Here is a 14,600-nt window from a genome sequence, read left to right as displayed (position 1 = left end):
GACAGGCAGGCAGGCTCAGGGCCAGAACGGCAGGCAGGCTCAGGGCCGGGACAGGCAGAAAGGTTGGAACCGGGAAGACTAGAAAACTAGAACTTGAACAGGAGAAACAGGAAACACGCTGATAAGACCTGACAAAACAAGACGAACTGGCAACAGACAACCAGAAAACCAGGTATAAATACACTGGGGATAATGGAGTGAAATAGGAGACACCTGGTGGGTTGGGGGGATAAGCACAAGACTGGTGAAACAGATCAGGGATCAATCTCCTCTTCACCTTTCTGTTCTGCTCTGTTTGGTTCTGTTCTCTTCTCTTTTTATTTTTTATTTATTTCACCTTTATTTAACCAGGTAGGCTAGTTGAGAACACCTTTATTTAACCAGGTAGGCTAGTTGAGAACACCTTTATTTAACCAGGTAGGCCAGTTGAGAACACCTTTATTTAACCAGGTAGGCTAGTTGAGAACACCTTTATTAACCAGGTAGGCTAGTTGAGAACACCTTTATTAACCAGGTAGGCCAGTTGAGAACACCTTTATTTAACCAGGTAGGCTAGTTGAGAACACCTTTATTTAACCAGGTAGGCCAGTTGAGAACACCTTTATTTAACCAGGTAGGCTAGTTGAGAACACCTTTATTAACCAGGTAGGCTAGTTGAGAACACCTTTATTTAACCAGGTAGGCTAGTTGAGAACACCTTTATTTAACCAGGTAGGCCAGTTGAGAACACCTTTATTTAACCAGGTAGGCTAGTTGAGAACACCTTTATTTAACCAGGTAGGCTAGTTGAGAACACCTTTATTTAACCAGGTAGGCCAGTTGAGAACACCTTTATTTAACCAGGTAGGCTAGTTGAGAACACCTTTATTTAACCAGGTAGGCCAGTTGAGAACACCTTTATTTAACCAGGTAGGCTAGTTGAGAACACCTTTATTTAACCAGGTAGGCTAGTTGAGAACACCTTTATTTAACCAGGTAGGCCAGTTGAGAACACCTTTATTTAACCAGGTAGGCCAGTTGAGAGCACCTTTATTTAACCAGGTAGGCCAGTTGAGAACAAGTTCTCATTTACAACTGCGACTTGGTCAAGATAAAGCATAGCAGTGTGACATAAACGAGGAGGCAAAATAATTACAATTTAGCAAATGAACACTGGAGTGATAGATGTGCAGATGATTATGTGCAAGTAGAAATACTGGGATGCAAAAGAGGAAGTAGATAAATAACAATATGGGGATGAGGTAGTTGGGTGTGCTATTTACAGATGGGCTGTGTACAGGTGCAGTGATCGGTAAGCTGCTCTGACAGCTTATGCGTAAAGTTAGAGAGGGAGATATAAGTCTCCAGCTTCAGTGATTTTTGCAATTCCTTCCAGTCATTGGCAGCAGAGACCTGGAAGGAAAGGCACCAAAGGAGGTGTTGACTTTGGGGATGACCAGTGGGGCTTTGGTGACCAAACGGATGGCACTGTGATAGACTACACCCAGTTTGCTGAGTAGGGTGTTGGAGGCTATTTTGTAAATTACATCGTCGAAGTCAAGGATCGGTAGGATAGTCAGTTTTACGAGGGTATGAGGAGACGCATACAAAGCTCTCCCTCGCCCTCCGTTTGGCAAACCTGACCATAATTCTATCCTTCTGATTCCTGCTTACAAGCAAAAATTGAAGCAGGAAGCAGCAGTGACTAGATCAATAAAAAAGTGGTCAGATGAAGCAGTTGCTAAGCTACAGGACTGTTATGCTAGCACAGACTGGAAAAAGTTCCGGGATTCCTCCCATGGCATTGAGGAGTACCCCACATCTGTCATTGGCTTCATCAATAAGTGCATCGATGACGTCGTCCCCACAGTGACCGTATGTACATACCCCAACCAGAAGCTATGGATTACAGGCAACATCCGCACTGAGTTAAAGGCGAAAGCTGGCGCTTTCAAGAAGCAGGACTAACCCGGAAGCTATGGATTACAGGCAACATCCGCACTGAGTTAAAGGCGAAAGCTGGCGCTTTCAAGAAGCAGGACTAACCCGGAAGCTATGGATTACAGGCAACATCCGCACTGAGTTAAAGGCGAAAGCTGGCGCTTTCAAGAAGCAGGACTAACCCGGAAGCTATGGATTACAGGCAACATCCGCACTGAGTTAAAGGCGAAAGCTGGCGCTTTCAAGAAGCAGGACTAACCCGGAAGCTATGGATTACAGGCAACATCCGCACTGAGTTAAAGGCGAAAGCTGGCGCTTTCAAGAAGCAGGACTAACCCGGAAGCTATGGATTACAGGCAACATCCGCACTGAGTTAAAGGCGAAAGCTGGCGCTTTCAAGAAGCAGGACTAACCCGGAAGCTATGGATTACAGGCAACATCCGCACTGAGTTAAAGGCGAAAGCTGGCGCTTTCAAGAAGCAGGACTAACCCGGAAGCTATGGATTACAGGCAACATCCGCACTGAGTTAAAGGCGAAAGCTGGCGCTTTCAAGAAGCAGGACTAACCCGGAAGCTATGGATTACAGGCAACATCCGCACTGAGTTAAAGGCGAAAGCTGGCGCTTTCAAGACGCAGGACTAACCCGGAAGCTATGGATTACAGGCAACATCCGCACTGAGTTAAAGGCGAAAGCTGGCGCTTTCAAGAAGCAGGACTCTAACCCGGAAGCTATGGATTACAGGCAACATCCGCACTGAGTTAAAGGCGAAAGCTGGCGCTTTCAAGAAGCAGGACTCTAACCCGGAAGCCATGGATTACAGGCAACATCCGCACTGAGTTAAAGGCGAAAGCTGGCGCTTTCAAGAAGCAGGACTAACCCGGAAGCTATGGATTACAGGCAACATCCGCACTGAGTTAAAGGCGAAAGCTGGCGCTTTCAAGAAGCAGGACTCTAACCCGGAAGCTATGGATTACAGGCAACATCCGCACTGAGTTAAAGGCGAAAGCTGGCGCTTTCAAGAAGCAGGACTCTAACCCGGAAGCTATGGATTACAGGCAACATCCGCACTGAGTTAAAGGCGAAAGCTGGCGCTTTCAAGAAGCAGGACTCTAACCCGGAAGCTATGGATTACAGGCAACATCCGCACTGAGTTAAAGGCGAAAGCTGGCGCTTTCAAGAAGCAGGACTCTAACCCAGAAGCTATGGATTACAGGCAACATCCGCACTGAGTTAAAGGCGAAAGCTGGCGCTTTCAAGAAGCAGGACTCTAACCCGGAAGCTATGGATTACAGGCAACATCCGCACTGAGTTAAAGGCGAAAAGCTGGCGCTTTCAAGAAGCAGGACTAACCCGGAAGCTATGGATTACAGGCAACATCCGCACTGAGTTAAAGGCGAAAGCTGGCGCTTTCAAGAAGCAGGACTCTAACCCGGAAGCTATGGATTACAGGCAACATCCGCACTGAGTTAAAGGCGAAAGCTGGCGCTTTCAAGAAGCAGGACTCTAACCCGGAAGCTATGGATTACAGGCAACATCCGCACTGAGTTAAAGGCGAAAGCTGGCGCTTTCAAGAAGCAGGACTCTAACCCGGAAGCTATGGATTACAGGCAACATCCGCACTGAGTTAAAGGCGAAAGCTGGCGCTTTCAAGAAGCAGGACTAACCCGGAAGCTATGGATTACAGGCAACATCCGCACTGAGTTAAAGGCGAAAAGCTGGCGCTTTCAAGAAGCAGGACTAACCCGGAAGCTATGGATTACAGGCAACATCCGCACTGAGTTAAAGGCGAAAAGCTGGCGCTTTCAAGAAGCAGGACTAACCCGGAAGCTATGGATTACAGGCAACATCCGCACTGAGTTAAAGGCGAAAGCTGGCGCTTTCAAGAAGCAGGACTCTAACCCGGAAGCTATGGATTACAGGCAACATCCGCACTGAGTTAAAGGCGAAAGCTGGCGCTTTCAAGAAGCAGGACTCTAACCCGGAAGCTATGGATTACAGGCAACATCCGCACTGAGTTAAAGGCGAAAGCTGGCGCTTTCAAGAAGCAGGACTCTAACCCGGAAGCTATGGATTACAGGCAACATCCGCACTGAGTTAAAGGCGAAAGCTGGCGCTTTCAAGAAGCAGGACTCTAACCCGGAAGTTTATAATATATCCCGCAAATCCCGCCTCCGACGAACCATCAAACAGGCAAAGCTTCAATACAGGACTGAGATCGAGTCGTACTACACCGGTTCTGACGCTCGTCGGATGTGGCAGAGCCTGCAAACCATTACAGACTACAAAGGGAAGCACGGTTGAAAGCTGCCCAGGGTGACACGAGCCTACCAGATGAGCTAAACTACTTCTATGCTCGCTTCGAGGCAAATAACACTGAAAAATATGCATGAGAGCACCAGCTGTTCTGGAAGACTGTGTGATCACGCTCTCCTCAGCCGATGTGAGTAAGACCTTTAAACAGGTCAACATTCGCAAGGCCGCAGGGCCAGACGGATTACCAGGACGTGTACTGCGAGCATGTGCTGACCAACTGGCAGGTGTCTTCACTGACATTTTCAACCTGTCCCTGACTTAGTCTGTAATACCAACATGTTTTAAGCAGACCACCATAGTCCCTGTACCCAAGAACACTAAGGTAACCTGCCTAAATGACTACCGACCCGTAGCACTCACATCTGTAGCCATGGAGTGCTTTAAAAGGCTGGTCATGGCTCACATCAACAGCATTATCCCAGAAACCCTAGACCCACTCGACTTTGCATACCCGCCCTAACATATCTACAGATGATGCAATCTCTATTGCACTCCACACTGCCCTTTCCCACCTGGACAAAAGGAACACCAATGAAAATGCTATTCATTGACTACAGCTCAGTGTTCAACACCATAGTGCCCCCAAAGCTCATCAATAAGCTAAGGACCCTCGGACTAAACACCTCCCTTTGCAACTGGATCCTGGACTTCCTGACGGGCCGCCCCCAGGTGATGAGGTTAGGTAACAACACATTTGCCATGCTGATCCTCAACACAGGGGCCCCTCAGGGGTGTGTGCTCAGTCCCCTAATGTACTCCCTGTTCACTCATGACTGCACAGCCAGGCACGACTCCAACACATCATCAAGTTTGCCGATGGCAAAACAGTGGTAGGCCTTCTCACTGACAACGACGAGACAGCCTATAGGGAGGTCAGAGACCTGGCCGTGTGGTGCCAGGACAACAACCTCTTCCTCAATGTGATCAAGACAAAGGAGATGATTGTGGACTACAGGAAAAAGAGGACCGAGCACGCCCCCATTCTCATCGACGGGGCTTTAGTGGAGCAGGTTGAGAGCTTCAAGTTCCTTGGTGTCCACGTCACCAGCAAACTAACATAGTCCAAGCATACCAAGACAGTTGTGAAGAGGGAACGACAAAACCTATTCCCCCTCAAGAGACTGAAAAGATTTGGCATGGGTCCTCAGATCCTCAAAAGGTTCTACACCTGCACCATCGAGACTGCATCCTGACTGCCTGGTATAGCAACTGCTCGGCCTCCGACCGCAAGGCACTACAGAGGGTAGTGCGAACGGCCCAGTACATCACTTGGGTCAAGCTTCCTGCTATCCAGGACCTCTATACCAGGCGGTGTCAGGCTACGGCATGTCTGTTCGTCTATAAAGGTACACAAAGGCTTTTTAAACGCCAACAGGAAACCTTCTCTGGAGATGGTTTAGAAGCACCATTGAACAGGCAGCGGGACTGACTTCCATCACTAGGCCACCAAAACAACTGTTAGGGATTTTTTGCCTCAAATGGCACCCTATTCCATATATAGTGCACTACTTTAGACCAGGGCCTATAGGGCTAAGGGCACTACTTTAGACCAGGGCCTATAGGACTGAGGGCACTACTTTAGACCAGGACCTATAGGACTAAGGGCACTACTTTAGACCAGGGCCTATAGGGCTAAGGGCACTACTTTAGACCAGGGCCTATAGGGCTAAGGGCACTACTTTAGACCTGGACCTATAGGACTAAGGGCACTACTTTAGACCAGGACCTATAGGGCTGAGGGCACTACTTTAGACCGGGACCTATAGGACTAAGGGCACTATTTTAGACCAGGACCTATAGGGCTGAGGACACTACTTTAGACCGGGACCTATAGGACTAAGGGCACTACTTTAGACCAGGACCTATAGGACTAAGGGCACTACTTTAGACCAGGACCTATAGGGCTGAGGGCGCTACTTTAGACCAGGGTCTATAGGACTAAGGGCACTACTTTAGACCAGGACCTATAGGGCTAAGGGCACTAGTTTAGACCAGGGTCTATAGGGCTAAGGGCACTATTTTAATCCAGAGCCTATAGGGCTAAGGGCACTACTTTAGACCAGGGCCTATAGGACTAAGGGCACTACTTTAGACCAGGGCCTATAGGGCTAAGGGCACTACTTTAGCAGGGTCTATAGGACTGAGGGCACTACTTTAGACCAGGGTCTATAGGGCTAAGTGCCCTGGTCAAAGCTGTGTAAAGTTGCCTCTTGATGAGACTTCATATACGATAACTCTCCTTTCCTCTCCCCTCCTCTCCTTTCCTCTCCTTCCCTCCTCTCCCCTCCTCCAATTTCTCCTCTCTCCCCTCCTCTCCTTTCCTCTCCTTCCCTCCTCCAATTTCTCCTCTCCTCTCCTCTCCTCTCCTCTCCTCTCCTCTCCTCTCCAATTTCTCCTCTCCTCTCCTCTCCTCCATATAAGTTCATACTGTGTTTAAATGCATTTCAGATTTTCAGTCCCAATGAATTTACATTGTTTATTTATTTCTCCTGATAACCCTCCTCCCCTCCTCCTCTCTCCTCCCCTCCTCCTCTCCTCCTCCTCTCCCCTTCCCTCCCCTCCTCTCCTCTCCAGGTTAACAGGGATATTGTGTCTGGGCTGAAGTACGTCCATCTGACCTACAGGAAAGGAATCAGAGGTAAGGAGGACCCCATTTTGTGCCGAGCTGTGGATACGCTGTGCTGTTTAGGCCCGTAGATCGTGTCAGTTTCTGATACATACATCTAAACCCTGGATAGCAACGGTGCAACTGAGCTGCCATTTAATGTGTTGTCATCGACACAAGACATCACAGTTTCCACACGTACACCTAATTCCGGGTTAACAGCGATGCAACTGAGCCGCCATTTTGTGTGTTGTCCATCGACACAAGATGTCAGTTTCCCCCACATTCACCTAAAACCTGACTACCAACGGTTCAACTGAGCCACCATTTGGTGTGTTGTCACTGACATAAATTGTCACAGTTTCCCCCACATTCACCTAAAACCTGGCTAGCAAGTGTGCAACTGAGCGTCCAATTTTGTGTTGTGCAGTGGACAAGGCGGTGTACATGGTGGGCAGCTACGGGCCGCGGGTGGAGGAGCACGAGTTCATGACCCCGGTGGAGGAGGCGCCCAAAGGCATGATTGTCAGAGGCAGCTACCACATCAAGTCCCACTTCACCGACGACGACAAGACCGACCACCTCTCCTGGGAGTGGAACCTGGGGATCAAGAAGGACTGGGACGAATAGAGAGGAGCCTCATTTCTCTCTCCCTCCTTCCCTCTCCCTGTGTCTCCACCTCTCCCTTTCCCCTTCCTTCCTTCCTTCCTTCCTTCCTTCCTTCCTTCCTTCCTTCCTTCCTTCTTACCCCTTCTCTCTCCCGTCTCCCCCACTTTCATCCCTCCTTCCTCCATCAAGAAGGACTGGGATGGATAGAGACCTCATCCTTCCCTCCATGCTTCCCTCTCCCTGTGTCTCCCCTCTCCCTCTTCATTTAGAAGGACTGGGATGGATAGAGACCTCATCCTTCTCTCCCTCTTCATTTAGAAGGACTGTCTCTCCCTCTTTCTTCCTCCCCCCTCCTCTCCCCTCTCCCTCCAAGGCCCACCTGTATAATAGTAAACGACAGAGGCCGGTATGAAAGGTGTAAACAGGAAGTTAGGTTAGGCACGGTCTAGAACGGGACAGAGAGGATGTTGTCATAAACCAAACTAGTATCACATCATAGTAGACAACCGAACATCGTGGGCTACAACCCAAAATGGCCCCCTATTCCCTATATAGTGCACTACCCGCAGGACTCTGGTTAAAAGTAGTGCACTATGTAGGGAATAGGGGGCCATTTTGGGAGGCAGGGGGTATGAGCTGTAGGTGGAGATACACTTGTCTATGTGTGATGTAATCTGATGCTCTCTACTACAGTGTGTTAACTGAAGGGGATCAAATGAAGTTAAACCCGTGGGACTCACTCATACAGTGAAGTTGGAGTATGGATATGTATTTACACCCCATAGTGGGAGAGGCACATTCTAGAAGGTTATTCTAAAGTGTTCTATTCAGAAAATTGCCAGTTCAACAAGGTTTCAAGGAGCAGCCCTTTGTAATGTTAGTTATCAGTTAGAATGTTTGACAACAGTGTGTCTCATACTCCTCAAGAAGTTACCATCTTCTAAGTCCTACATCTAGAATGACCATCTTCTAAGTTCTAGTTCTAGAATGACCATCTTCTAAGTCCTATATCTAGAATGACCATCTTCTAAGTCCTACATCTAGAATGACCATCTTCTAAGTTCTAGTTCTAGAATGACCATCTTCTAAGTTCTAGTTCTAGAATGACCATATTCTAAGTTCTAGTTCTAGAATGACCATCTTCTAAATTCTAGTTCTAGAATGACCATCTTCTAAGTTCTACATCTAGAATGACCATCTTCTAAGTTCTACATCTATAATTACCATCTTCTAAGTCCTACGTCTAGAATGACCATCTTCTAAGTTATAGTTATAGAAATATCATCTTCTAAGTTCTACATCTAGAATGACCATCTTCTAAGTCCTACATCTAGAATTACCATCTTCTAAGTGCTACATCTAGAATGACCATCTTCTAAGTTCTACATCTAGAATGACTATCTTCTAAGTTCTACATCTAGAATGACCATCTTCTAAGTTCTACATCTAGAATGACCATCTTCTAAGTCCTACATCTAGAATGACCATCTTCTAAGTTATAGTTCTAGAATGACCATCTTCTAAGTCCTACATCTAGAATGACCATCTTCTAAGTCCTACATCTAGAATGACCATCTTCTAAGTTCTACATCTAGAATGACCATCTTCTAAGTTATAGTTCTAGAATGACCATCTTCTAAGTCCTACATCTAGAATGACCATCTTCTAAGTTCTACATCTAGAATGACCATCTTCTAAGTTATAGTTCTAGAATGACCATCTTCTAAGTCCTACATCTAGAATGACCATCTTCTAAGTTCTACATCTAGAATGACTATCTTCTAAGTTATAGTTCTAGAATGACCATCTTCTAAGTCCTACATCTAGAATCTAATTTCTGTTACTGTGTCTTTCAGTTGCCTTCTGTCTCTGTTATACTTGACACACCTGAGCTGTTATTGGATTCATGTAAACAACATGGTTTCACGCTGTCTGGAGGAGTTTTACCATGGTAACATATCAACAGACAACTGTTGTTTTCTCAGGTTTGCCCTTATAGTTGCTCTATTTTTTCAATGCTGCTTGAATGTCATTTCCCCAATGTCTGCCTCTTTGCCTATTGAGAGAGTTGCTCTTTAAAAGATAACGCCATTCACCATGTATCAACCATCTCCCATTAAACATCATGTAAACATCCTGAGGAGGCCTGTTGTCTGGCTATGATGAAGAAAATGTGATTGTGATGTGTACAATATGCTCTGTAGTAGTCGCTACAGAATACAGCCCAACAGAAGTAGCCTACACAGTGTCTTTACCTCTCTGTTAGGTAGTGACCCTGAGACATATCTATACAGTACAGTAGAGGGTCAACTGGGTTGGAGGTTCCTTAATGGGCGCCACTGTTAGCACCCAAAGTATCATGACATGATTATTCCAGTCAGAATGTAAATTAGAATGTTACGATGGTGATTGGTTAGCCTGGGTATATCAGTATGCTTGGACCATCATGTCACTCCTAGCTACTTCCTGGCATCCAAACATGACAATGAATGGAATGGTGGCACAACACTGATCTGGGAGCAGCAGGTTAGACACTGATCTGGGAGCAGCAGGTTAGACACTGATCTGTGAGCAGCAGGTTAGCGTTTGGTACCAACACAGAGGTTAGACACTGATCTGGGAGCAGCAGGTTAGACACTGATCTGGGAGCAGCAGGTTAGACACTGATCTGGGAGCAGCAGGTTAGACACTGATCTGGGAGCAGTAGGTTAGACACTGATCTGGGAGCAGTAGGTTAGACACTGATCTGGGAGCTGCAGGTTAGACACTGATCTGGGAGCAGCAGGTTAGCGTTTGGTGCCAGTGGTTAGTTTGCTGAAGTGTAGTGTATATCTGTTGCTCGGGGTCACTGTCCCCCTTTAACACCAAGCATGAGGCCTAAAGGCAGCGATGGACTCGGGTAACGAACTAATGAAACAGAAGAGAACTCCGTTCTATCTACGACGTGACCCGTTTTGTCCTGTCATGGAAACTCAGTGGATGAGGTCTTCGAGATTTGATCGATGCTGTCCCCCCCCCCCCCCCCCCCCCCCCCCCAAAAAAAAACGTCCTTGTCACTATTGTGTGAAGTCTTATGGTGTTGTAAGTGTTGATGATGATGATGATGATGGTGATGATGATATTGATGATGATGATGATGATATTGATGATGATGATCATGATATTGATATTAATGATGATCATGATATTAATGCTGATCATGATATTGATGATGATCATGATATTGATTGTGATGATCACGATATTGATGATCATGATATTGATGATGATGATGATGATGATCATGATCATGATATTGATGATGATGATGATGATATTGATGATGATGATCATGATATTGATGATCATGATATTGATCATGATATTGATGATGATATTGATGATGCCATTCAAAACGGTGGCGAACCCAGAAGTAACTGTAACGTGGGCTTGTTGAGTGTTGCATGGTTTCACATCTCTTCTTTCTTTAAAGACTGTTTTACTGTCACGTTGTGATTTTGAAAAGAAAAAAAACCAACCTGCAGATTGAAATGGGTTGCCAAGGATACCGCAGATATTTACAGGGATTTAGATCAAAAATACCTTTGTTATTACTACTGTGGCTGTGTTCCAAATGGACTCTAATTCCCTTTATAGTGTGTTGACTTGGACCCATAGAGAGTCATTCTATTCCCCTTTATAGAGTGTTAACCTGGACCCATAGAGTCATTCTGTTCCCCTTTATAGAGTGTTAACCTGGACCCATAGAGAGTCATTCTATTCCCCTTTATAGAGTGTTAACTTGGACCCATAGAGAGTCATTCTATTCCCCTTTATAGAGTGTTAACCTGGACCCATAGAGAGTCATTCTATTCCCCTTTATAGAGTGTTAACTTGGACCCATAGAGAGTCATTCTATTCCCCTTTATAGAGTGTTAACTTGGACCCATAGAGAGTCATTCTGTTCCCTTTATAGTGTGTTAACCTGGACCCATAGAGAGTCATTCTATTCCCCTTTATAGAGTGTTAACTTGGACCCATAGAGAGTCATTCTATTCCCCTTTATAGAGTGTTAACCTGGACCCATAGAGAGTCATTCTATTCCCCTTTATAGAGTGTTAACCTGGACCCATAGAGAGTCATTCTATTCCCCTTTATAGAGTGTTAACCTGGACCCATAGAGTCATTCTGTCCCCTTTATAGAGTGTTAACCTGGACCCATAGAGAGTCATTCTATTAACCTGGACCCATAGTCATTCTGTTCCCTTTATAGAGTGTTAACCTGGACCCATAGAGAGTCATTCACAGGGTGATTAACAGGACAAACACAATGCTAGATTCAGATATATACACATGATTAGGTGTCTGGTCTATTCAGGGCTCTGGTTAAAAGTAGTGGACTATATAGGGAATAGGGCTGCAGTATAAAGTAGTGCACTATATAGGGAATAGGGCTGTAGTATAAAGTAGTGCACTATATAGGGAATAGGGCTGTAGTATAAAGTAGTGCACTATATAGGGAATAGGGCTGTAGTATAAAGTAGTGCACTATATAGGGAATAGGGCTGTAGTATAAAGTAGTGCACTATATAGGGAATAGGGCTGTAGTATAAAGTAGTGCACTATATAGGGAATAGGGCTGTAGTATAAAGTAGTGCACTATATAGGGAATAGGGCTGTAGTATAAAGTAGTGCACTATATAGGGAATAGGGCTGTAGTATAAAGTAGTGCACTATATAGGGAATAGGGCTGTAGTATAAAGTAGTGCACTATATAGGGAATAGGGCTCTGGTCTAAAGTAGTGCACTATATAGGGAATAGGACTCTGTTCTAAAGGAGTACACTATATAGGGAACATGGCTCTGGTCTAAAGTAGTGCACTATATAGTGAATAAGGGGCCATATTGGATACAGCCTCTATGTGAGTTTGGTTGGGCACAAGCCTGGGCCTGTGTGTAAAGTAGTGCACTATATAGTGAATAAGGGGCCATATTGGACACAAGCCTGGGCCTGTGTGTAAAGTAGTGCACTATATAGTGAATAAGGGGCCATATTGGACACAAGCCTGGGCCTGTGTGTAAAGTAGTGCACTATATAGTGAATAAGGGGCCATATTGGACACAAGCCTGGGCCTGTGTGTAAAGGTAGTGCACTATATAGGGAATAAGGGGCCATATTGGACACAAGCCTGGGCCTGTGTGTAAAGTAGTGCACTATATAGTGAATAAGGGGCCATATTGGACACAAGCCTGGGCCTGTGTGTAAAGTAGTGCACTATATAGTGAATAAGGGGCCATATTGGACACAAGCCTGGGCCTGTGTGTAAAGGTAGTGCACTATATAGTGAATAAGGGGCCATATTGGACACAAGCCTGGGCCTGTGTGTAAAGTAGTGCACTATGTAGTGAATAAGGGGCCATATTGGACACAAGCCTGGGCCTGTGTGTAAAGTAGTGCACTATATAGTGAATAAGGGGCCATATTGGACACAAGCCTGGGCCTGTGTGTAAAGTACTTCTGCATTCTAAAGTGTTGGTATTCCAGCATCTTGTATCTTTTAATAAAGGTGATTTAATCAGCCACTTCCTGTCTGTCTAAACATGTGGACTCAACATCATTCCAAATAAGGCACTCGAATAAGCGGACGATAGGTGAAGGTACACTCTATATATACACCCTTTCAAATTTAGCGGATTTGGCTATTTCGGCCACGCCCGTTGCTGACATGTGTATGAAATCGAGCACACAGCCATCAAATCTCCGTAGACACTCGGCAGTACCGTTCTGTGAGCTTGTGTGGCCTACCACATCGCGGTTGAGTCGTTATTGCTCCTAGGCGTTTCCCACTTCACAATAAAAGCACTTACAGTTGACCCGGGCAGCTCTAGAAGGGCAGTAGTTTGACAAACTGACTTGTTGGAAAGGTGGCATCCTATGACGGTGCCACGTTGAAAGTCACTGAAGTCTTCAATAAGGCCATTCTACTGCCAATGTTTGTCTGTGGAGATTGCATGACTGTCTGCTCGATTTTATACACCTGTCAGCAACAGGTGTGGCTGAATTAGCCGATTCCACTAATTTGAAGGCGTGTCCACATACTGCTGGTTATATAGTGTATTCCCCTGGTACATTACTCAGGTCTCACCAGTCCATTTATGCTGCTCTGGCGCCATCCAGTGGACTTCTGGGAACACAACTTCAACTCCGTTACATTCAATGTATCCCACAAAGAGCCACCGGACTGGAGCACAACGCAGTCTGAATCAGGTACTTATATGGATAAAGACACTGTCATGTCACTGAATCTCAGTTTAAATCAGGGTTTTTAACAGAACACAGGTCATTACAAGTAAAAACTTTCCTCAATTAGGTTTTATTTATTCATCTAATAAAATAAGTGAAAGACAGTACAGATATAACCTGGTATCAACAGTGTTCAGGTTGGAAGACAGTACAGATATAAACTGGTATCAACAGTGTTCAGGTTGAAAGACAGTACAGATATAACCTGGTATCAACAGTGTTCAGGTTGGTGTTCAGGTTGGAAGACAGTACAGATATAAACTGGTCTCAACAGTGTTCAGGTTGGAAGACAGTACAGATATAACCTGGTATCAACAGTGTTCAGGTTGGAAGACAGTACAGATATGAACTGGTATCAACAGTGTTCAGGTTGGAAGACAGTACAGATATAAACTGGTATCAACAGTGTTCAGGTTGGAAGACAGTACAGATATAAACTGGTCTCAACAGTGTTCAGGTTGGAAGACAGTACAGATATAAACTGGTATCAACAGTGTTCAGGTTGGTGTTCAGGTTGGAAGACAGTACAGATATAACCTGGTATCAACAGTGTTCAGGTTGGAAGACAGTATAGATATAACCTGGTATCAACAGTGTTCAGGTTGGAAGACAGTACAGATATAACCTGGTATCAACAGTGTTCAGGTTGGAAGACAGTACAGATATAACCTGGTATCAACAGTGTTCAGGTTGGAAGACAGTACAGATTTAAACTGGTATCAACAGTGTTCAGGTTGGAAGACAGTACAGATATAACCTGGTATCAACAGTGTTCAGGTTGGAAGACAGTACAGATATAAACTGGTATAAACAGTGTTCAGGTTGGTGTTCAGGTTGGAAGACAGTACAGATATGAACTGGTATCAAC

At 45.4% G+C, this 14,600-nt stretch overlaps 1 protein-coding gene across 2 annotated transcripts in view; it reads left to right on the top strand.

The window, feature by feature from the left end:
• Nucleotides 1–9,589, top strand: part of LOC139421768 (rho GDP-dissociation inhibitor 2-like) — a 40,036-nt gene extending 30,447 nt beyond the window's left edge. For both annotated transcript variants that reach the window (XM_071172889.1, XM_071172888.1), the window contains exons 5-6: nt 6,810–6,873; nt 7,271–9,589. In XM_071172889.1, coding sequence (XP_071028990.1) covers nt 6,810–6,873; nt 7,271–7,470 — 264 coding nt within the window. In that variant the 3' untranslated portion in view covers nt 7,471–9,589. The remainder of the gene's footprint in view (nt 1–6,809; nt 6,874–7,270) is intronic.
• The last annotated feature ends 5,011 nt before the right edge of the window (nt 9,590–14,600 follow it).

The sequence above is a fragment of the Oncorhynchus clarkii genome, chromosome 12 (genome assembly GCF_045791955.1).
Source record: "Oncorhynchus clarkii lewisi isolate Uvic-CL-2024 chromosome 12, UVic_Ocla_1.0, whole genome shotgun sequence".
Lineage (NCBI taxonomy): Eukaryota > Metazoa > Chordata > Actinopteri > Salmoniformes > Salmonidae > Oncorhynchus > Oncorhynchus clarkii.
Note: the sequence above shows the minus strand (reverse complement) of the source record. Positions and strands in the feature narration are given on the sequence as shown.